General features: G+C 41.9%; 1 protein-coding gene across 8 annotated transcripts in view; it reads right to left on the reverse strand.

Moving 5' to 3' along the window:
* The window catches only part of ryr1b (ryanodine receptor 1b (skeletal)), a 114,662-nt gene that overhangs the window by 11,078 nt on the left and 79,887 nt on the right, over positions 1-23,697 (reverse strand). For 7 of the 8 annotated variants that reach the window (XM_079246623.1, XM_079246621.1, XM_079246624.1 and 4 more), the window contains 14 exons: positions 19,020-19,100; positions 18,802-18,890; positions 17,495-17,623; positions 17,223-17,327; positions 13,469-13,550; positions 11,478-12,787; positions 11,318-11,403; positions 11,006-11,201; positions 10,805-10,891; positions 10,450-10,704; positions 10,248-10,378; positions 7,697-7,739; positions 7,425-7,558; positions 7,287-7,347 (listed from right to left, as the gene is read on the reverse strand). In XM_079246623.1, the coding sequence (XP_079102749.1) occupies positions 7,287-7,347; positions 7,425-7,558; positions 7,697-7,739; positions 10,248-10,378; positions 10,450-10,704; positions 10,805-10,891; positions 11,006-11,201; positions 11,318-11,403; positions 11,478-12,787; positions 13,469-13,550; positions 17,223-17,327; positions 17,495-17,623; positions 18,802-18,890; positions 19,020-19,100 (2,789 nt within the window). Of the gene's footprint in view, positions 1-7,286; positions 7,348-7,424; positions 7,559-7,696; positions 7,740-10,247; positions 10,379-10,449; positions 10,705-10,804; positions 10,892-11,005; positions 11,202-11,317; positions 11,404-11,477; positions 12,788-13,468; positions 13,551-17,222; positions 17,328-17,494; positions 17,624-18,801; positions 19,101-23,697 lie in introns of all 8 variants that reach the window. The other variant, XM_079246619.1, reaches the window with a different exon arrangement.

Consider the following 23,697-nt stretch of genomic DNA (forward strand, 5'->3'; position numbering starts at 1 on the left):
ACAAACAAACGGAGCAAATGGAAGGTCTGAAACAAACAAACGGAGCAAATGGAAGGTCTGAAACAAACAAACAAGTCAAATGGAAGGTCTGAAACCAACAAACAAGGCAAAAGGAAGGTCTGAAACCAACAAAAGGGGCAAATGGACGGTCTGAAACAAACAAACGGGGAAAATGGAAGGTCTGAAACAAACAAACAAGTCAAATGGAAGGTCTGAAACAAACAAACGGAGCAAATGGAAGGTCTGAAACAAACAAACGGGGAAAATGGAAGGTCTGAAACCAACAAACAAGGAAAATGGAAGGTCTGAAACCAACAATGGGGCAAATGGAAGGCATGAAACAAACAAACGGGGCAAATGGAAGGTCTGAAACAAACAAACGGGGCAAATGGAAAGTCTGAAACAAACAAACGGGGCAAATGGACGGTCTGAAACAAACAAACGGAGCAAATGGAAGGTCTGAAACAAACAAACGGAGCAAATGGAAGGTCTGAAACCAACAATGGGGCAAATGGAAGGCCTGAAACCAACAAACGGGGCAAATGGAAGGTCTGACACAAACAAACAAGAGAAATGGAACGTCTGAAACAAACAAACAAGGCAAATGGAAGGTCTGAAACAATCAAATGGGGCAATGGGAAGGTCTGAAACAAACAAACAGAGCAAATGGAAGGTCTGCAACAAACAAACAAGACAAATGGATGGTCTGAAACAAACAAACAAGGCAAATGGAAGGTCCGAAACCAACAAACAAGGTAAATGGAAGGTCTGAAACAAACAAACAAGGCAAAAGCAAGGTCGGAAACCAACAAAAGGGGCAAATTGAAGGTCTGAAACAAACAAACAAGGCAAATGGAAAGTCTGAAACAAACAAACTGGGAAAATGAAAGGTCTGAAACAAACAATGGGGCAAATGGAAGGTCTGAAACCAACAAACGGGGCAAATAAAACGTCTGCAACAAACAAACAAGGCAAATGGAAGGTCTAAAACCAACAAACAAGGAAAATGGAAGGTCTGAAACCAACAATGGGGCAAATGGAAGGCCTGAAACCAACAAACGGGGCAAATGGAAGGTCTGAAACAAACAAACGGGGCAAATGGAAGGTCTGAAACAAACAACCGGGGAAAATGGAAGGTCTGAAACAAACAAACAGAGCAAATAAAAGGTCTGCAACAAACAAACAAGGCAAATGGAAGGTCTGAAACCAACAAACAAGGTAAATGGAAGGTCTGCAACAAACAAACAAGGCAAATGGAAGGTCTGAAACCAACAAACAAGGAAAATGGAAGGTCTGAAACCAACAATGGGGCAAATGGAAGGCATGAAACAAACAAACGGGGCAAATGGAGGTCTGAAACAAACAAACTGGGCAAATGGAAAGTCTGAAACAAACAAATGGGGCAAATGGACGGTCTGAACAAACAAACGGAGAAAATGGAAGGTCTGAAACAAACAAACAAGTCAAATGGAAGGTCTGAAACAAACAAACAAGGCAAAAGGAAGGTCTGAAACCAACAAAAGGGGCAAATGGAAGGTCTGAAACAAACAAACAGGGCAAATGGAAAGTCTGAAACAAACAAACGGGGAAAATGGAAGGTCTGAAACCAACAATGGGGCAAATGGAAGGCCTGAAACCAACAAACGGGGCAAATGGAAGGTCTGACACAAACAAACAAGAGAAATGGAACGTCTGAAACAAACAAACAAGGCAAATGGAAGGTCTGAAACAATCAAATGGGGCAATGGGAAGGTCTGAAACAAACAAACAGAGCAAATGGAAGGTCTGCAACAAACAAACAAGAGAAATGGAAAGTCTGAAACAAACAGGGCAAATGGAAGGTCTGACACTAACAAACAAGAGAAATGGAAGGTCTGAAACAAACAAACAAGGCAAATGGAAGGTCTGAAACAAACAAATGGGGCAAATGGAAGGTCTGACACAAACAAATGGGGAAAATGGAAGGTCTGAAACAAATAAACAAGGCAAATGGAAGGTCTGAAACAAACAAACTGGGAAAATGAAAGGTCTGAAACAAACAATGGGGCAAATGAAAGGTCTGAAACAAACAAACGGGGAAAATGGAAGGTCTAAAACAAACAAACGGAGCAAATGGAAGGTCTGAAACAAACAAACAAGTCAAATGGAAGGTCTGAAACAAACAAACAAGTCAAATGGAAGGTCTGAAACAAACAAACAAGGCAAATGGAAGGTCTGAAACCAACAAATGGGGCAAATGGAAGGTCTGACACAAACAAATGGGGAAAATGGAAGGTCTGAAACAATAAACAAGGCAAATGGAAGGTCTGAAACAAACAATGGGGCAAATGAAAGGTCTGAAACAAACAAACGGGGAAAATGGAAGGTCTAAAACAAACAAACGGAGAAAATGGAAGGTCTGAAACAAACAAACGGAGCAAATGGAAGGTCTGAAACAAACAAACAGGGCAAATGGAAGGTCTGAAACAAACAAACAAGTCAAATGGAAGGTCTGAAACAAACAAACGGAGCAAATGGAAGGTCTGAAACAAACAAACGGGGAAAATGGAAGGTCTGAAACCAACAAACAAGGAAAATGGAAGGTCTGAAACCAACAATGGGGCAAATGGAAGGCATGAAACAAACAAACGGGGCAAATGGAAGGTCTGAAACAAACAAACGGGGCAAATGGAAAGTCTGAAACAAACAAACGGGGCAAATGGACGGTCTGAAACAAACAAACGGAGCAAATGGAAGGTCTGAAACAAACAAACGGAGCAAATGGAAGGTCTGAAACAAACAAACAAGTCAAATGGAAGGTCTGAAACCAACAAACAAGGCAAAAGGAAGGTCTGAAACCAACAAAAGGGGCAAATGGACGGTCTGAAACAAACAAACGGGGAAAATGGAAGGTCTGAAACAAACAAACAAGTCAAATGGAAGGTCTGAAACAAACAAACGGAGCAAATGGAAGGTCTGAAACAAACAAACGGGGAAAATGGAAGGTCTGAAACCAACAAACAAGGAAAATGGAAGGTCTGAAACCAACAATGGGGCAAATGGAAGGCATGAAACAAACAAACGGGGCAAATGGAAGGTCTGAAACAAACAAACGGGGCAAATGGAAAGTCTGAAACAAACAAACGGGGCAAATGGACGGTCTGAAACAAACAAACGGAGCAAATGGAAGGTCTGAAACAAACAAACGGAGCAAATGGAAGGTCTGAAACCAACAATGGGGCAAATGGAAGGCCTGAAACCAACAAACGGGGCAAATGGAAGGTCTGACACAAACAAACAAGAGAAATGGAACGTCTGAAACAAACAAACAAGGCAAATGGAAGGTCTGAAACAATCAAATGGGGCAATGGGAAGGTCTGAAACAAACAAACAGAGCAAATGGAAGGTCTGCAACAAACAAACAAGAGAAATGGAAAGTCTGAAACAAACAGGGCAAATGGAAGGTCTGACACTAACAAACAAGAGAAATGGAAGGTCTGAAACAAACAAACAAGGCAAATGGAAGGTCTGAAACAAACAAATGGGGCAAATGGAAGGTCTGACACAAACAAATGGGGAAAATGGAAGGTCTGAAACAAATAAACAAGGCAAATGGAAGGTCTGAAACAAACAAACTGGGAAAATGAAAGGTCTGAAACAAACAATGGGGCAAATGAAAGGTCTGAAACAAACAAACGGGGAAAATGGAAGGTCTAAAACAAACAAACGGAGCAAATGGAAGGTCTGAAACAAACAAACAAGTCAAATGGAAGGTCTGAAACAAACAAACAAGTCAAATGGAAGGTCTGAAACAAACAAACAGGGCAAATGGAAGGTCTGACACTAACAAACAAGAGAAATGGAAGGTCTGAAACAAACAAACAAGGCAAATGGAAGGTCTGAAACAAACAAATGGGGCAAATGGAAGGTCTGACACAAACAAATGGGGAAAATGGAAGGTCTGAAACAAATAAACAAGGCAAATGGAAGGTCTGAAACAAACAAACTGGGAAAATGAAAGGTCTGAAACAAACAATGGGGCAAATGAAAGGTCTGAAACAAACAAACGGGGAAAATGGAAGGTCTAAAACAAACAAACGGAGCAAATGGAAGGTCTGAAACAAACAAACAAGTCAAATGGAAGGTCTGAAACAAACAAACAAGTCAAATGGAAGGTCTGAAACAAACAAACAAGGCAAATGGAAGGTCTGAAACCAACAAATGGGGCAAATGGAAGGTCTGACACAAACAAATGGGGAAAATGGAAGGTCTGAAACAATAAACAAGGCAAATGGAAGGTCTGAAACAAACAATGGGGCAAATGAAAGGTCTGAAACAAACAAACGGGGAAAATGGAAGGTCTAAAACAAACAAACGGAGAAAATGGAAGGTCTGAAACAAACAAACGGAGCAAATGGAAGGTCTGAAACAAACAAACAGGGCAAATGGAAGGTCTGAAACAAACAAACAAGTCAAATGGAAGGTCTGAAACAAACAAACGGAGCAAATGGAAGGTCTGAAACAAACAAACGGGGAAAATGGAAGGTCTGAAACCAACAAACAAGGAAAATGGAAGGTCTGAAACCAACAATGGGGCAAATGGAAGGCATGAAACAAACAAACGGGGCAAATGGAAGGTCTGAAACAAACAAACGGGGCAAATGGAAAGTCTGAAACAAACAAACGGGGCAAATGGACGGTCTGAAACAAACAAACGGAGCAAATGGAAGGTCTGAAACAAACAAACGGAGCAAATGGAAGGTCTGAAACAAACAAACAAGTCAAATGGAAGGTCTGAAACCAACAAACAAGGCAAAAGGAAGGTCTGAAACCAACAAAAGGGGCAAATGGACGGTCTGAAACAAACAAACGGGGAAAATGGAAGGTCTGAAACAAACAAACAAGTCAAATGGAAGGTCTGAAACAAACAAACGGAGCAAATGGAAGGTCTGAAACAAACAAACGGGGAAAATGGAAGGTCTGAAACCAACAAACAAGGAAAATGGAAGGTCTGAAACCAACAATGGGGCAAATGGAAGGCATGAAACAAACAAACGGGGCAAATGGAAGGTCTGAAACAAACAAACGGGGCAAATGGAAAGTCTGAAACAAACAAACGGGGCAAATGGACGGTCTGAAACAAACAAACGGAGCAAATGGAAGGTCTGAAACAAACAAACGGAGCAAATGGAAGGTCTGAAACCAACAATGGGGCAAATGGAAGGCCTGAAACCAACAAACGGGGCAAATGGAAGGTCTGACACAAACAAACAAGAGAAATGGAACGTCTGAAACAAACAAACAAGGCAAATGGAAGGTCTGAAACAATCAAATGGGGCAATGGGAAGGTCTGAAACAAACAAACAGAGCAAATGGAAGGTCTGCAACAAACAAACAAGAGAAATGGAAAGTCTGAAACAAACAGGGCAAATGGAAGGTCTGACACTAACAAACAAGAGAAATGGAAGGTCTGAAACAAACAAACAAGGCAAATGGAAGGTCTGAAACAAACAAATGGGGCAAATGGAAGGTCTGACACAAACAAATGGGGAAAATGGAAGGTCTGAAACAAATAAACAAGGCAAATGGAAGGTCTGAAACAAACAAACTGGGAAAATGAAAGGTCTGAAACAAACAATGGGGCAAATGAAAGGTCTGAAACAAACAAACGGGGAAAATGGAAGGTCTAAAACAAACAAACGGAGCAAATGGAAGGTCTGAAACAAACAAACAAGTCAAATGGAAGGTCTGAAACAAACAAACAAGTCAAATGGAAGGTCTGAAACAAACAAACAAGGCAAATGGAAGGTCTGAAACAAACAAATGGGGCAAATGGAAGGTCTGACACAAACAAATGGGGAAAATGGAAGGTCTGAAACAATAAACAAGGCAAATGGAAGGTCTGAAACAAACAATGGGGCAAATGAAAGGTCTGAAACAAACAAACGGGGAAAATGGAAGGTCTAAAACAAACAAACGGAGAAAATGGAAGGTCTGAAACAAACAAACGGAGCAAATGGAAGGTCTGAAACAAACAAACAGGGCAAATGGAAGGTCTGAAACAAACAAACAAGTCAAATGGAAGGTCTGAAACAAACAAACGGAGCAAATGGAAGGTCTGAAACAAACAAACGGGGAAAATGGAAGGTCTGAAACCAACAAACAAGGAAAATGGAAGGTCTGAAACCAACAATGGGGCAAATGGAAGGCATGAAACAAACAAACGGGGCAAATGGAAGGTCTGAAACAAACAAACGGGGCAAATGGAAAGTCTGAAACAAACAAACGGGGCAAATGGACGGTCTGAAACAAACAAACGGAGCAAATGGAAGGTCTGAAACAAACAAACGGAGCAAATGGAAGGTCTGAAACAAACAAACAAGTCAAATGGAAGGTCTGAAACCAACAAACAAGGCAAAAGGAAGGTCTGAAACCAACAAAAGGGGCAAATGGACGGTCTGAAACAAACAAACGGGGAAAATGGAAGGTCTGAAACAAACAAACAAGTCAAATGGAAGGTCTGAAACAAACAAACGGAGCAAATGGAAGGTCTGAAACAAACAAACGGGGAAAATGGAAGGTCTGAAACCAACAAACAAGGAAAATGGAAGGTCTGAAACCAACAATGGGGCAAATGGAAGGCATGAAACAAACAAACGGGGCAAATGGAAGGTCTGAAACAAACAAACGGGGCAAATGGAAAGTCTGAAACAAACAAACGGGGCAAATGGACGGTCTGAAACAAACAAACGGAGCAAATGGAAGGTCTGAAACAAACAAACGGAGCAAATGGAAGGTCTGAAACAAACAAACAAGTCAAATGGAAGGTCTGAAACCAACAAACAAGGCAAAAGGAAGGTCTGAAACCAACAAAAGGGGCAAATGGACGGTCTGAAACAAACAAACAGGGCAAATGGAAGGTCTGAAACAAACAAACGGGGAAAATGGAAGGTCTGAAACCAACAATGGGACAAATGGAAGGCCTGAAACCAACAAACGGGGCAAATGGAAGGTCTGACACAAACAAACAAGAGAAATGGAACGTCTGAAACAAACAAACAAGGCAAATGGAAGGTCTGAAACAATCAAATGGGGCAATGGGAAGGTCTGAAACAAACAAACAGAGCAAATGGAAGGTCTGCAACAAACAAACAAGAGAAATGGAAGGTCTGAAACAAACAAATGGGGCAAATGGAAGGTCTGACACTAACAAACAAGAGAAATGGAAGGTCTGAAACAAACAAACAAGGCAAATAACCCTAAATTCAAATCAGCTTACACACACAAGAAGCTGTTCCTTAACTTACATTGTCAGTAAAAACCACACCGAACTTCCAGATCTGGTATTTGATGTCAATAGATGTTATCCTGCAGAGACAGAGGAAGGTTTATTCTGCAGAACGACCAGCTACTGCCGAGCTGATTAAGGCGGGATTCGTTCATACCAGCTGAACATCGAGGTGTCCGGTTCCGGCTTCTTTCCATGCGTCATGGCGCTGACGTCCAGAGATGCCAGGTCCATACCGAGCAGCTCTGCGATTCTCTCTCTGCCGTAGATGTCGCCATATTTATCCAGAACCTGGATATCACACACACGCACACACACACACACACACACACACACACACACACACACACACAAACACAAACACAAACACACATACGATGAGATGCGCTCAAAGCTGAAAAAATCTGCTAGCAAGCCGGAAAAACTCACCTTTCTCTTTACAAACTTGTCCCAGTAGTTGTTGGGGAACGTCCTGCATGCAAAAACGCACAAAAGTCAGCTGTAAAATCTACATCAGAGCTCTGAAACTTTCATGTTGCATCACAGAAACAACAGGCTCCTTCTGCATGCAGTACATGTTTCATTGTTGTTATAGTCATTGTTATTAATATTACTATGATAGTTGTATTTTATTTTATTATATTATTATAATTATTGTTATTACTGCTTAGCACCAGTATTATTTTTTAAGTGTTGTAGGTTATTATTACTATTCTTATTGCTGTCATTATTACTATAAATATTATTAATATTATTTTGACTGATGTACTATGTATTGCATGTTATTGGCTTTACTAATAAATGTGTGTATGGTGTGAAGGTCTGAAACAAACAAACAGGGCAAAATGTTTGAAATGTGAAATGTGAGCTCCTTCCCAGTCATTTGAAACAATGACATCATATTTTTTATTATTTTCTCTTTTTTTCCTTGCCTTTTTGATTAAATAAACTTTCCAATCAATACAAAGCTAATTTTATCTGATGCTGAAAACTCTGCTGTTGTCTAGTTGTTTACGAACTCAGCCTAGACATTTTCATTCTTGTTGACCTTTTATTTTATTTTTCCTCCATGTTTAAATGAATTACAGCACCAGTCAAATGTTTGGACACACTTTGCCATTGGATTTAATAGGAAAGTGTGTCCAACCTTGTGACTGGTAGTGTACATGTAAGCACTGTGGAAATGTAGCTTGTAGCAACATTAGCCTCAAAACACTCAGGTTAACTCAGGTGAGCTTCAGCGTTGCTGTTTGAACATCCTGGTCAGTCTGAAGCATCAACCTCTGCAAAACTGTTTAACCTCTTTGTCACAACGCCTCTTTATTCTGTATGACGGGACGTATGAAATTAATAAAGTATAGCTTCACAACTGCTCTGTCTCTGCTGAAAACTGAGACACGTCAGATTCCAGAAGAGTCAGAATCCAGACATACGCTACCATTTCAGAGTCAATTCACCTGGAACATGTCAAAAGAAAAGAAAACCACATTACTTTCAGATCAGAAGGCAGCAGCACGACTCAGGAATGCATAAAGTAACGTCTGATGAGGTACAGTAGGAGGTAAAAAGTAAACCTGGACAGTTTTCCAGGTGTTTCTACAGAGGTGCTACTCAGGTAAATATCTCAGGAGACCATTGGCTGCTGCTGCTGCTGCTGATGATGGACTCAAGAGAATGCAGATAGACCCCACATTCACCTTGGAAACACTGTGAGAGTCTGGAAAGATGTGAAACCCCTGATCGGAAGATATAATACTGGACTAAAAATCCTTCCTTATCTCCATGGAAACCAGCAGGACCTCACAGGAGACACATGTGACACGTTAGCAGCTGGAATCAAACTTCGCAGCAGAAAACAGCAAAAGTAAGACGTGACTCTGGGTGGAAGTTTTCAGGCTTTCAGTTGAGTTACGGCCTCCTTTCTGCGCGGCATACATCCCATCCTGCGCCACATACGAGGCTCTCGCCATGAACAGGTCAAAAGATCCAGTTCTGGCTGTTTGAAGGATGAATGAAGTAAGGGATAATGCCCGACGAGGTGTCCATTATCAGAAATGAATGGACACCTCTTCGGGCATTATCCCGCTTATACCATGGTCACTCACAAAGGAAATAATATAAAATCATTTACTAATGTTTTTGCTGTTAAGATAATGTTTTTCACAAGAAAAGGGCAGAGCGAACTATTTAGTGTCTTTTGTTGTGGCGTTTCCAAGGTAACCGGCTTTGAGAGCACCTACAGCGCGTTCGGCAGCAGATACTATTGCAACAAATACCCGATGACGCTCCTCAACACCATACAGCCAGGGGGAATTGTGGGGTGCTCAGTGTGTATGAACGTGAGTGTGTGTGTGTGCGCATGGTGCGCCATCAGGTGATCGAGTCTGAAAGATAAAAAGTGTTGAACGGAAGTGCCGCCCCCCCTCCTCTTAACGGATTCCAGTGAAAATATGATTGTTTTCAGTCTGAAATGCATATTTCTTCACAATGTGAAGGAAATCTGGGATGATGTTTATCATGTTGATGTGATGTCTGACGTTGTCAGTCCAGATATTCTTTCTGCCCGTTTGTCGCTAACATTTCTGTTGCCACGGTTACCAACTGCTGTTTGAGCCAGCACACTGATTTAGAGCTATTGGGCTGTTTGACGGAACTTCTTTTAACTGGTGTCCAATATTACTTTTTAAACGACAGCCTGCAGCCAATCAGAATCGAGTATTCATCCAGACCATGGTATAAAGTAAATATTTGGTAATAAAATGGAGACTTAACTGTGAGTGTGCAGTTTCATACAGGAATAAGATGCTTCGGGAGTGTAATGTCTGTCCACATGTCTGCTGTATGAGTGGATAACTCCCTGAAATGTATCATTAAGTTTCTCATGTATTTCACTTCAAGTTTTTTAAAAAATATTTTATCTGTTTATACTGTTGCCAGGTTCATTGTGTTCATCTGTCTGGTAATGTAGGGGGACTCTTACGGGGTGTTGAGCACCAGCCGGTCCCACTGGCCCTTGATGTCATCGTCCTCCGGCTGCTCGGTGACGTAGAGCCCATCAAACTCCAGCTTTCTGGCCAGCTCCTTCTCTCTTTTGAAGATGACCAGAGGGACCTGAGAGCAGAAGATGTTTTATGAAGAAGACTAGCTGGATGTTTGAAACGGTAAGAAAAGAAGCCACCCACCTTGAGGCAGTTGTAGCCGATGATGCAGAGGAAGGAGATAATGGTGTGGACGATGGCGAGGAAGGCCAACGCTGGCTCCATGTAGCCTGTGCTCTCCTCCAAGAAGTAGTACAAGGGCCCCTCTTCATCATCATCCTCTCCTCCTTCCTCTAATCCAGACCCATCTTCCTCAGCACCAGAGCCTTCAAACAGACCAGATCCCTCAAACAGACCCGATCCCTCGAACTCCTCCTCACCTGGAGGACTGTCAGACACCTGGGCAGGTCAGAGACAGCGTGAGCCTCCAGAGCGGGATAAAATAACCGTTTATCTGGTTAGTAAGAATGAATCCCTGCAGGCGTAGAGCTTTACGGACCTTGTAGAAGAGCAGGATGAAATTGAGAGCGAAGGCGATGAACAGAGCCAGGAAGCGGAAGTTGTAGAAGTTGCGAGAGAGGTAGTTCTGTTAGGAAAGGGAGAAAACAGCAGATGTAGTCTCAGCCGGTTGACTTGCCGTCTTCAGAAACAGCCAATAAGAAGCGCTGTGTGGACAGCTGCTAGAGAAGAACCACCTCACCATGAATTTAATCCTCTGGACCTCCAGCTCATTCCACAGCTCAAAGCCCTGCTCAGCAGGTTTCTTGTCCTTCTTTGCCTTGGTCTTCACCGTTTTCTCCTCCTCCTCCTCCTCCTGCTGCTGCTGCGGAGGAGGCTCCTCCTCCTTCACCTCGGGCTCAGGCTCTGCTTTCTCTGCCTTCTCTCCGTTCTCAGTGCTGGAAAACACAAACTTTCCTTTTTCTTTTTGATTCCGACGTGCAGTAAGCTGCAAAGCTCCTGGTAACCGTAGAAACGACGTCAGCTGATGCGTAAAAGAGAAGCCCAGACTTACTCTGCTTTCTCGGTCTCCTGAGGGACATCCTCTACCGGCTCGGTTGTTTCCTCTTCCTCCCCTGGTCCTCCTGCTGCAGCAGCCAGCTGTTCCCACAAAGTTTCCAGCTGATTATCAGAAGAAAAAGTTTCCTCCGCAGACGAAAAGCAGAAAAACTCACCAGTTTCCTCTTCAGCAGCGGCGTTCCTTCTGGAGTTGGAGGCTCCTCAGGCGTTGTCTCTCCAAAGTCTCCAAGTCCACCGGGAGTGTTGAAACCAGGCAAGCGTCCACCTTCCCCTTCCTCACCGTCTTCTTCCTCCTCTTCCCCTCCAACCGTGTCCAGGTGGTCTGCCCCCCCATCGGCATCGTGGACCTCTCTGGCTCCTGGTTCAGGCGGCAGGTCTCCGTGAACTTCATCCTGAGTCGGGTCCGGCATGCTGGCCAGGATCTCCGTCACCGTCATCTTCTTGGCCCCTTCCACCAGTCCTCCACCGAAGAGAGCTTTCCATATGAGCGTGAAGAAGCCCTTACAGATGTTGTAGACAAATATGAGGATGCCCATGAGAATGGTGTAGACAAACGTTACCAGGCCGACCACCATCTCCTTCACCGTCATCTTCCTCAGCTTGCGGTAGCGGCGCCGGAGGTTACGGAAGGTGAACATGTTGAAAAAGTTGACCACGCTCTTCAGGAATTCTGCGAAGGCCGAGGCAGACTCCGGAACCACGCCCTCTCCGTTGCCTTCATCTCCTTCCCCAGACTCTGCCTCATCTCCTCCGCCCTCCTCTTCCTCCTCCTCATCCTCCTCCTCCTCACCCTCTCCCTCGGGCTCAGAGATGGACGCCGCGATGTTCATCTCAAAGATGGTGTCCTCGCAGAAGTTGACAAACATCTCCATCTTCTCGCTCTCACCGCCCTCATTGACCACGTCGAAGATGAACTGGCGCTTGGACTCCCGGACCTGCGGCATCTCCCACTGGTTGCGGTTGGCCTCGCTGATCTCGAAGTAGATGCGCTCGATCCTCTTGCTGGCTCCCATGATCTCGATGCGGCCGAGGAACGGGCGGAAGTAGTTGAGCACGCTCTCGGCTTGCTCCAGGAAGTTCTGCAGGCGGGTGTCGTGGGGAACGTGCTCCGACAGATTGGTCAGCAGAACAGCGATGTTAAAGCCAATGTCTTTGGCCGGCTCCTGGAAACGATCTGCAAACTCCTCAAAGTTGATCATTTCATTCTCGTCAGCCTCGGAGCAGGAGAGCAGGAACTGGATCTCTGACGGGGAGTACTGCTTCTGGCTGTCCATGGCTTTGGAGAAGTCCTTCTTGGAGATGAGTCCACGCGGGTCGGTCACGTAGTCGCGGAACGCGTCAGACGCCACGATGTCTTTGAGCTTCAGGAACATGTCGAAGAACTTGAGGATCATCTCCACGTTGCTGGAGGACTCCACCAACATATCAACCATTTGTCTGGCGATGGTTCCATTCACCACGTTTCCTACAAGCAGCACAAAAGTCAAATGTTTCATATTTTATTTATTATTTATTTTCATAAAAACGTGAACTTTTTACACAAAATCAAAGCTTTCCGTTCGAAAAGGTTCCAAATCTTCTGTTCCTGATAACTTCACTGTGAAACTTTTACTGTTCCATCAGGATATTTAGCAGATCACAAACAACAACAACAACAACAACAACAATAATAATAATAATAATAATAATAATAATAATAATAATAATAATAATAATAATAATAATAATAATAATAATAATAATAATACCCAACAGTAAACAAGCATCATACAGAATAAACATTGTTTTAGCAAGCAGAGCTGAGTGTTTTTCCTCCCCAGTTCCAGTAAAAACGTAAATAAAAACAGAATACAATGATTTGCAAATTCTTTTCAACCCAGACTCAAATAAATATACTACAAATATACATCATTTAATGTTCAAATTAATAAACTTTATTGCTAACGTATTTAAATCAATCCCACAGCTACACATATTAACATCATTAGCAATGATGACATCCTACCAGGATGATGATGAACTTTAGGTCCTATTTAGGTCCTACGATGTCTTTCTGGCACTTTTCAAGCCAACATTATGAATAAATCACATTTAGCCTGTAAAAAATTAAAGCTTAAATGCACCAGCAGCAGAAAGTGGACATTACCTTCAAGGAGGGACAGCAGCATCACAACCATATCTTTCTGCAGGTCCAGCAGCTCCTTCAGAAGTCCGATTTGACTGGAGTCCTAAAACATGCACACGCAGCCAAAACAATACACTTTTTAATGTATATGTTAGTTCATTTAATCGTTTTAATGACTTTTAAGTAAAAAATACGCTACCTCAGAGTGAGTTCTACTCCAAAAGTGATCCTTGGTTTGCATTTTTAGATAAAGAAAATCTTTATTTTAACATCATAAATGCTGTACTGAATGTGATGGGAAGCAACGCAGACAGGTGTAAAAGAAGGGAAACAATGGTACAGAAGCGTAGAGCTTTCATCCTCATAAAAACAAGTTTGGGCCTTATCACGTTATAACATGATTAGTTTTATTCTTAAAACGTATAACCACTTGAATGCTGGAGGGATTATATCTCTCGGCTGGCCTGGGAACGCCTTGGGACCCCCCCGCAGAGTTGGCAAATGTGGTTTGGGAGAGGGAAATCTGGGCTGGTTAGGCTGCTGCCCCTGCGACCCGACCCCAGATAAGCCGTAGAAGAAGGATGGATGGATGGATGGTACTTAAATGCAGCTAAGATGATAGTTTGTATTCATAGCAATTCTCGTGCCGCTCAAGTTTCAATCAGAAATGATGCCACGTCATGGGGATCGGACCCGGACTCATTATCCTTCTGTACAGTCCCATGCCTTTTAAAACTGTCCTCAAACTACGCATACGTATTACAATGTCATCCAAAGCAGCAAAATTTCACATTGTCTCAACCCAAGTATGAAGAAAAACTCTATCAGGTCCTGTAAATGAGCCATTTGTGATCTCCTAACCCCCCCGCACACAATTTCCTCATCTAAAGCCGAAAATGACCAAGTTCATGTTTTCAGTTACGTGATATGTTTCCTGACTTTACAATAAATTTATTACGTTATAACATTATGAGGCCCAAACTTTTTTTTATTAGGATGACAGCTCTTCATTTCCGTAGACTTGTCCTTAAAGCGAGACCACAGGATGGATGGCTCTCCTGGAGGCTCAGCAACAGGTTGCCACATGTAGAGTCTAAAGCACTGCTTCCCAAACGTCCTGAGCCACGACCACCCAGGTCTTCACATGCCCAAAGTCAGCTTGTTTTGCAAAGACAATGCCACATTCGGATTTTTAATTAGTCAAAGCACTAAAAAATGAAAAGATTCATGTTTGGATTAAAGCATTCCTTCATTTACAATGATCTGGCAACTGCCTGAAATGATCTGGGGATCCCTGTGGGGGTCGGGACCACTACTTTGGGAAGGCTAAACTATAGGCAACATTGTCAGCAACAAGAACCGGAGAAATCTCAGTTTGTTTGTTTTTTTTTATAAGTAAAACCAGAAACAAACAAAAGCAGCAAAGCAGGAAATTTAACTGAAATAAATACAACAAAGTCAATTCTGGGAAAACCAAACCACAAGTGGAATTACTGTGGGACAAAAAGATTCAGTTCTCCTAAATAATCAGATTTTTTTCTCTAAAGTTGTAGATAAACACGTCTCAGAAGCAGCAAACTGAAATCTGACGTGTGAAAGAGAAACTAACATGATCATGTTGGTGTTGGAAATGCAACTGAAAAACATGGAGAGGAAGAAACGTGGCAGATGAAGATGTTGTTCCGGATCTTTCTCTAATAAATGTGGTGAAGCATGAGCTCCATATGGGAGCGGAACGGGCCTGAGAATGAGGCGGTGTTGGCAGGAAAAACAGAATCTTACGCCATTTCGTTGTCCAGGATCAGGGTGCATCTAACGGGGTTACACACGGAAATAAAAATGTCATCCATCAACATTTTTACCTCACGTTTCTATCACCTAAGCCAGAAAACTTAACGTACATTTGCACGATTAATAACATAAAAATTTTGATTTTCTTTGTTACTAAATCCAACAAACTGTAACTTTTTATTTTTAAACTAACTAAATTTTTTTTCTTAATTCAATAAAATAAAATCAGATATTGCACAATTGGCAGAGAAGTGTTTCAACCTCAGTAAAATCGTATTTATTAATTTTTTAGGATTAAATCACTTTTTAAAGAAGGTTGGAATAAAGTGCACGCTATTTGCAAAATAACTAATAACTAATAATAAATGTAAAAGTGCAAGAAAGTAATCATCTTTCATCAAAATGTAAAAAAAAAAACTTGGTTAGAAACGTTTCTTTTCTCGTGCACATGTCCATGAAATCTGTACGCTAACTTTTAAGTCATCTTGCTTTTAATTATTTTATTTCACTTTATTATTTCATTGGGATTTTTGCTAATTGTTGCTCTTTCCGACTACATTTTAAAGCTTTCTTTGCAGAATCTGTGAAGCTTGTAGTGCTTTACGTAACAAACAAACCTGCCGTGTCTTCAGCGTTCATCGACAACAAAGCCTGAAGCTGAAATAAACCTGAATTTATTTGCAGAATTAGAAAAGCACTCAGAGTGCAAACCTCCACCAAGGGCCACAGTTCTAAAACTGTCATCTGGATCTCCACCAAAATAAAATCACTTCTTCCTTTTCACATTTCCAACAACTCCTGAAAATTTCACAAGGATCTGTCCATAACTTTGAGTTATTTTAAACACAAACAGACAAATGAACTCTGGTAAAAACTTAAGTAAGCATAAGGACTGAGCTTAAAGAAATGCTGAAATATGTGTTTTTAAATCTGTTTTACTATATATTTATATTATTATTATTATTATTATTAATAATATTATTATATATTTATTATTTTATATCTATTATCTATTATACTATATGTTTACTATTTATGTGTTTGTTTGCTTGTTTTTTTTTTTTTATCAGTTTTACTTAGAAACTAAATGAATTCTCCACAAACATCAGAGCCAGGGACATGTTGGTGGTCATTTAACACTGAGAGGTTAAATTCAGTAAAACCTTTATGACGGAAAACATTTCTGTTTGTTCAAAATGTAAACTAAACCTGTCTGAAAGTGTCAAAATATGGGAAAAATGAATTTTTCACAGCAGTTAAAAATGTTTTCATCAATCAGAAGTTTTAAAGGAAAAATTTTTAATCTAATTAAACTTAGGCTGAACACTGGTCTTTATGAAAAAAAAAATTCTTGTGGAATAAATGTAAATTAGAAGAAAGTTGTGACATGAGAGAAAAATAAAAACCTCTGCAAAATTATTTGAATTATTTAAAATTCATGTTAATCTGAAGCAAACTGACTGATTTCTACATGTATTTCAGCAATACACCAATAATAATCTGCTTTTTTGCAAAAGTTCCTAAAAAACCAGAAAATGAACTAAAATCATCCTGAAAACTAAAAATATGCATTTCCATCTTTAAATAAATTACATCAATTAGAATTTAATGCATCTGCTGATAAAGCACAACGTAATCTATTCTGTTAATCTACTAAATAATGAATCATTTAACATAAAGATAACATAAACATGTCATGCAGTTCAGGAATCTGAAATCCTGAAACTTTAAATGTTCAGTTCAGTTTGGATCAAACCAACATAGAAGGTCATTCCAGATGTTTTCATCATGAATTCTTAATAAAATGACTCTGAAAAATCAACGATGCAGAAAAACCCAGTAACATATTGTTGAGCAGAAACTAATCAGATAAATCCATAATTCATGTTGCAGGAACAATGAGACGAATGTCTCATATAAAACATGCAGCTTGCTAAACCCCACGGCTTTACAAAGGCTGGAAATGATCAGAGATTCTTCATACCTGAGCAAGTTTCATCATCATATGAGCGAAGACGTGCAGGAAACCCACCACAGCGTCCCATAACCTGCTGTGGGCCAGAGACTGCTGGTTTCCAGTGCAGGGACCCTGGAAGAAACACCTTCCTCTCATTTCACCACTTTCACAGTTTCTCAGTGCAAACGTTGAGATTTTAAACCTTTTTTTTTAAAAACATTTTAAAGGTTATGTGTAAAGAGTTTACTGCAAACTGCTGAGAAAGCCACCAGTTCTGCAGGATGTGTCAGGTTTCGTACCTGGATGTACTCAGTCAAGCTGTTGAAGACCTGCTTGGCCACCGTCATTGCTTTGGAGAAATTCCTCTTGCCGGGCTCGTCGATGATGTCTTTTCCTGAGTAATACCAGTAGAAGTCGCTGATGGACTCCTGCACACGGGGAGGAAGGCATGTTTGGATGGAGTTCACCTTCAAAATGTAGTGTTTGCACTGTGCTGGAACACAACTGGAGCACGATTACAGATAATATTAAAGAATGGAGAAGTGCTGCTCTAGAACAAGGGGTTAAACATGAGGCCCATGTACCAAAACTGGGTCGCCAGATGACCTGGCCTGTTGGATCAATGTGGTATATAAGAAAATGACAAAAGAATATAATTGCAAATATTTTAAAAATAAAATTAATTTATTGCTTAGTAAATGTGACTTTCTAATATAATATTAAATAAGAAAATAAATTAAAAAAAAACTTAGACAATAAATAAAATGCAAAAGAAAATACAGTATATACACACACACATACATATATATATATATATATATATATATATATATACATACATATATATATATATATATATACATACATATATATATATATATATATATATGTACATATATATATATATAAACAATAAGCTGTAGTTATTGATATACTTTTCCAGCTGTTCATAACGTTTTGTGAGAAGTAGGGATGTTAGGCTTTTTCTTTTTTTTTTTATTTTACACTGATGTCAGAGATACCAATTATGTCCAACTCTTAATTTCTGATACCAATCTTCACTGATACCAATATTTTTGGAGCAGGTTGCACCAAATAAACGTATAAGTATTTGGGATTCCTTTACATGAAATCTTTTATATTTTGTCCTTTTGAGTTAGAGGAGACTCAGCTGAAGAGTTTGATATATAATATTTGCATCTTGTGTAAAAGTTATGTCATTAAAAAGTAAAAACTGATATCAATAAATTCAGATATTGCATTTTAATGTCAATCTTAGCTGACATTATTGGTATGTCAATAATATTGGACAGTAATGATATCAATTAAATGCAAACATCTGGATAATTTACTTGTTTTCATAAAAAAAAAAGTGAAAAATGTTATTATCCTGTTTATATCATGCAGTTTTGTTTGTTTTTTTTTTTTTTTACATATTTTACCGATCCAGCCCCCTTTGAGCTCAAAATGTGCTTTATATGGCGTATATTTATATCTGCTTTTGAGATCACAAGAAACTCTAGGTCACTGGAGGCGGAACGTAAAGGAAGAGGCCTCCAGAGGCTTATTGGACTGTAAGTCTCAGGCATCAGGGGTGCGTAATGACCTGCAGTCGAAGCAGGTAGTCCACAGTGCAGATGATGACGTTGATGGTCGTGGTGCTGCCTGTCTGAGTTCGCAGGTAGTTCTGAAAGTCTGAGCACACACAACAAAAACAAAAAGTGCTTTTAAATCTCATCCAGGTAGATGAGATAGGTAGGTTACATGGATTCATCCTGCAACTGCTACTCTGAGAAGAGGCGCTGCTGTTCATCACAGACTCACCGTTATTATGTCCTTCACAAAGAAGCTGCAGGAAGCGGAAGAGGTCGCACGTAAACTCATCGTCTGCCATCACTTTCTCATCTGAGCAGAGCAACAACAGACATGCTGATTAATCTGTGCACGAGGCTTCGACAGGCCTGGTGCGTGTGTGTGTGAGCTGTGTTATTCTGTTAGAGTTGCAGTGGTAAACACAGCTGAACATGTGGGATTAAATGTTAAAGATCAGGTTCGTGTGTGTGATGGAGGAGGGAAAATACCTCTGCATCCAGTCTGCGTTTAATTTTTCTCTTTCCATTTTCTCTGAAATAACTTGATCACAAATGATCCTCTTACCGTCATGTAAGATAGAAATAGTTTATGAAAAGCACCTCAAAATCATGTTGACTCCTAACAGTAAATTTCTGTACAAAACAGTTAAAAACAAATCAGACAAAACAGATTTAAATACATGAATAACAAATAAAATTTGTGAATTAATAAAGAACGAAAAATACAAATGAATTAAAAATAAGAAACATTAATAAATAAATAAAAATAAATAAATAATGATGATAATATAATAATAATAATAATAATAACAGACCAAACAAAGGGTGAATCTGAAAATGTTTAACCAGAATATTTCTGTAACAGTTTTATATGAACTTCTTTATCTGAAAAGGTGAAATAGTAGTAGTAAAGCAACTTTATCTTGTTTCCAGTTAAAACTAAAGTAAACCTGTGAGTGATGTTAGTATTTTTTACATGTATAAATGTAATAAATAAATGCAGTCATGTGAAAAAGAAAGTACACCTATTAGTTCTGACTTTTATGCATCATGAAATCAACTGAATAATCATCCGGTTTGTCATCCAGATGACCGACAACATGACATTTATCACTTACATTAGAATTTTTAAACAAAAAAAGCTGAAAGTGTGAGAAAAGCTCGATACACACTGACCCAGCAGCTCAAACCACCTTCAGCAGCAAAAACTACAACAAGGAAAGAAACAACATGGAATGTGTTGATTTTTGTCCTCATGCAAACTGTAAAACCTCCGAACTGCTGTATTTTCTTTTTCATATGACTTTGTTGTGTTTACATCTACTGCAAAAACACTAAAAGCTCTAAGTACTCTTCCTTCCTTCGTTAGCATGTTATTTGGTTTGTCTGCTGGATGCCGACTGAACAGAAAACATGGACTCCACAGAACAAACATCAGATAAATGACACTGATATGAAGACGGAGAACAGAGAAAAGAAGACGGGACACCAGAGACAGAAACACTGCAGACGTTGACCGACATGCAGGACAGATCTACTGCAAACCCCAGTTAGCGCTGAGCGTTGGGGGGGGGGGGGGGGGGGGGGGGGGGACAGCTCACGCTTAGCTCATCCTGGTTATGATCAGAGTGTGATTAAAGAATTAGAAATTCAAACAATCAGCTTTTCTAAAGTTGGATTTAAATTATTCTCATCCCGTCAGAGTAAGCATGCCATTAGAAAAATATCTTTCAGAAAAAATTCTGAAGCGTGCTTCATTCATCACTGCACATGAGGTGGAGCCAAACGTGATGGGCGATGAGGGGGGCGGGGGGGGGGGTTTAGCTTTTCCTACAACATTAATCATGGACACAGTGATGCCAACCATAATGACTGTTAAATAATCCCAGATGTGTGGTGAGACGAGCAGAGGATCACCACCTGATCAGCACTTATCATACAGATGTCAAACCCCAGTCCTGGACTCGCTATCCAGCTGGTTTTAATCCAGTCCTGGACTCGCTATCCAGCAGGTTTTAATCCAGTCCTGGACCCACTATCCAGCTGGTTTTAATCCAGTCCTGGACCCGCTATCCAGCTGGTTTTAATCCAGTCCTGGACCCACTATCCAGCAGGTTTTAATCCAGTCCTGGACCCACTATCCAGCTGGTTTTAATCCTGTCCTGGACCCACTATCCAGCAGGTTTTAATCCAGTCCTGGACCCACTATCCAGCTGGTTTTAATCCAGTCCTGGACCCACTATCCAGCTGGTTTTAATCCAGTCCTGGACCCACTATCCAGCAGGTTTTAATCCAGTCCTGGACTCGCTATCCAGCTGGTTTTAATCCAGTCCTGGACCCACTATCCAGCAGGTTTTAATCCAGTCCTGGACTCGCTATCCAGCAGGTTTTAATCCAGTCCTGGACCCACTATCCAGCTGGTTTTTATCCTGTCCTGGACCCGCTATCCAGCTGGTTTTAATCCAGTCCTGGACCCGCTATCCAGCAGGTTTTAATCCAGTCCTGGACCCACTATCCAGCTGGTTTTAATCCAGTCCTGGACCCACTATCCAGCAGGTTTTAATCCAGTCCTGGACCCACTATCCAGCAGGTTTTAATCCAGTCCTGGACCCACTATCCAGCTGGTTTTAATCCAGTCCTGGACCCACTATCCAGCAGGTTTTAATCCAGTCCTGGACCAGCTATCCAGCAGGTTTTAATCCAGTCCTGGACTCGCTATCCAGCAGGTTTTAATCCAGTCCTGGACCCGGTATCCAGCAGGTTTTAATCCAGTCCTGGACCCGGTATCCAGCAGGTTTTAATCCAGTCCTGGACTCGCTATCCAGCAGGTTTTAATCCAGTCCTGGACTCGCTATCCAGCAGGTTTTAATCCAGTCCTGGACCCGCTATCCAGCAGGTTTTAATCCAGTCCTGGACCCGGTATCCAGCTGGTTTTAATTCAGTCCTGGACCCTGTATCCAGCAGGTTTTAATCCAGTCCTGGACCCGCTATCCAGCAGGTTATAATCCAGTCCTGGACCCGCTATCCAGCAGGTTTTAATCCAGTCCTGGACCCGGTATCCAGCAGGTTTTAATCCAGTCCTGGACCCGGTATCCAGCAGGTTATAATCCAGTCCTGGACCCGGTATCCAGCAGGTTTTAATCCAGTCCTGGACCCGGTATCCAGCAGGTTTTAATCCAGTCCTGGACCCGCTATCCAGCAGGTTATAATCCAGTCCTGGACCCGCTATCCAGCAGGTTTTAATCCAGTCCTGGACCCGCTATCCAGCAGGTTTTAATCCAGTCCTGGACCCGGTATCCAGCAGGTTTTAATCCAGTCCTGGACCCGCTATCCAGCAGGTTTTAATCAAGTCCTGGACCCGGTATCCAGCAGGTTTTAATCCAGTCCTGGACCCGCTATCCAGCAGGTTTTAATCCAGTCCTGGACCCGGTATCCAGCAGGTTTTAATCCAGTCCTGGACCCGGTATCCAGCAGGTTTTAATCCAGTCCTGGACCCGCTATCCAGCAGGTTTTAATTCAGTCCTGGACCCGCTATCCAGCAGGTTATAATCCAGTCCTGGACCCGCTATCCAGCAGGTTTTAATCCAGTCCTGGACCCGCTATCCAGCAGGTTTTAATCCAGTCCTGGACCCGCTATCCAGCAGGTTTTAATCCAGTCCTGGACCCGGTATCCAGCAGGTTTTAATCCAGTCCTGGACCCGGTATCCAGCAGGTTTTTATCCTGTCCTGGACCCGCTATCCAGCAGGTTTTAATCCAGTCATGGATCCGGTATCCAGCAGGTTTTAATCCAGTCCTGGACCCGGTATCCAGCAGGTTTTTATCCTGTCCTGGACCCGCTATCCAGCAGGTTTTAATCCAGTCCTGGACCCGCTATCCAGCAGGTTTTAATCCAGTCCTGGACCCGCTATCCAGCAGGTTTTAATCCAGTCCTGGACCCGCTATCCAGCAGGTTTTAATCCAGTCCTGGACCCGGTATCCAGCAGGTTTTTATCCTGTCCTGGACCCGCTATCCAGCAGGTTTTAATCCAGTCCTGGATCCGGTATCCAGCTGGTTTTAATCCAGTCCTGGACCCGGTATCCAGCTGGTTTTAATCCAGTCCTGGACCCGGTATCCAGCAGGTTTTAATCCAGTCCTGGACCCGCTATCCAGCAGGTTTTAATCCAGTCCTGGACCCGGTATCCAGCAGGTTTTTATCCTGTCCTGGACCCACTATCCAGCAGGTTTTAATCCAGTCCTGGACCCGCTATCCAGCAGGTTTTAATCCAGTCCTGGACCCGCTATCCAGCAGGTTTTAATCCAGTCCTGGACCCGCTATCCAGCAGGTTTTAATCCAGTCCTGGACCCGGTATCCAGCTGGTTTTAATCCAGTCCTGGACCCGCTATCCAGCAGGTTATAATCCAGTCCTGGACCCGCTATCCAGCAGGTTTTAATCCAGTCCTGGACCCGGTATCCAGCTGGTTTTAATCCAGTCCTGGACCCGCTATCCAGCAGGTTATAATCCAGTCCTGGACCCGCTATCCAGCAGGTTTTAATCCAGTCATGGATCCGGTATCCAGCAGGTTTTAATCCAGTCCTGGACCCGGTATCCAGCAGGTTTTTATCCTGTCCTGGACCCGCTATCCAGCAGGTTTTAATCCAGTCCTGGACCCGCTATCCAGCAGGTTTTAATCCAGTCCTGGACCCGCTATCCAGCAGGTTTTAATCCAGTCCTGGACCCGCTATCCAGCAGGTTTTAATCCAGTCCTGGACCCGGTATCCAGCAGGTTTTTATCCTGTCCTGGACCCGCTATCCAGCAGGTTTTAATCCAGTCCTGGACCCGGTATCCAGCAGGTTTTAATCCAGTCCTGGACCCGGTATCCAGCAGGTTTTTATCCTGTCCTGGACCCGCTATCCAGCAGGTTTTAAT

Source organism: Telmatherina bonti (genome assembly GCF_933228915.1).
Source record: "Telmatherina bonti genome assembly, chromosome: 9".
In the NCBI taxonomy this organism is placed as follows: Eukaryota; Metazoa; Chordata; class Actinopteri; order Atheriniformes; family Telmatherinidae; genus Telmatherina; species Telmatherina bonti.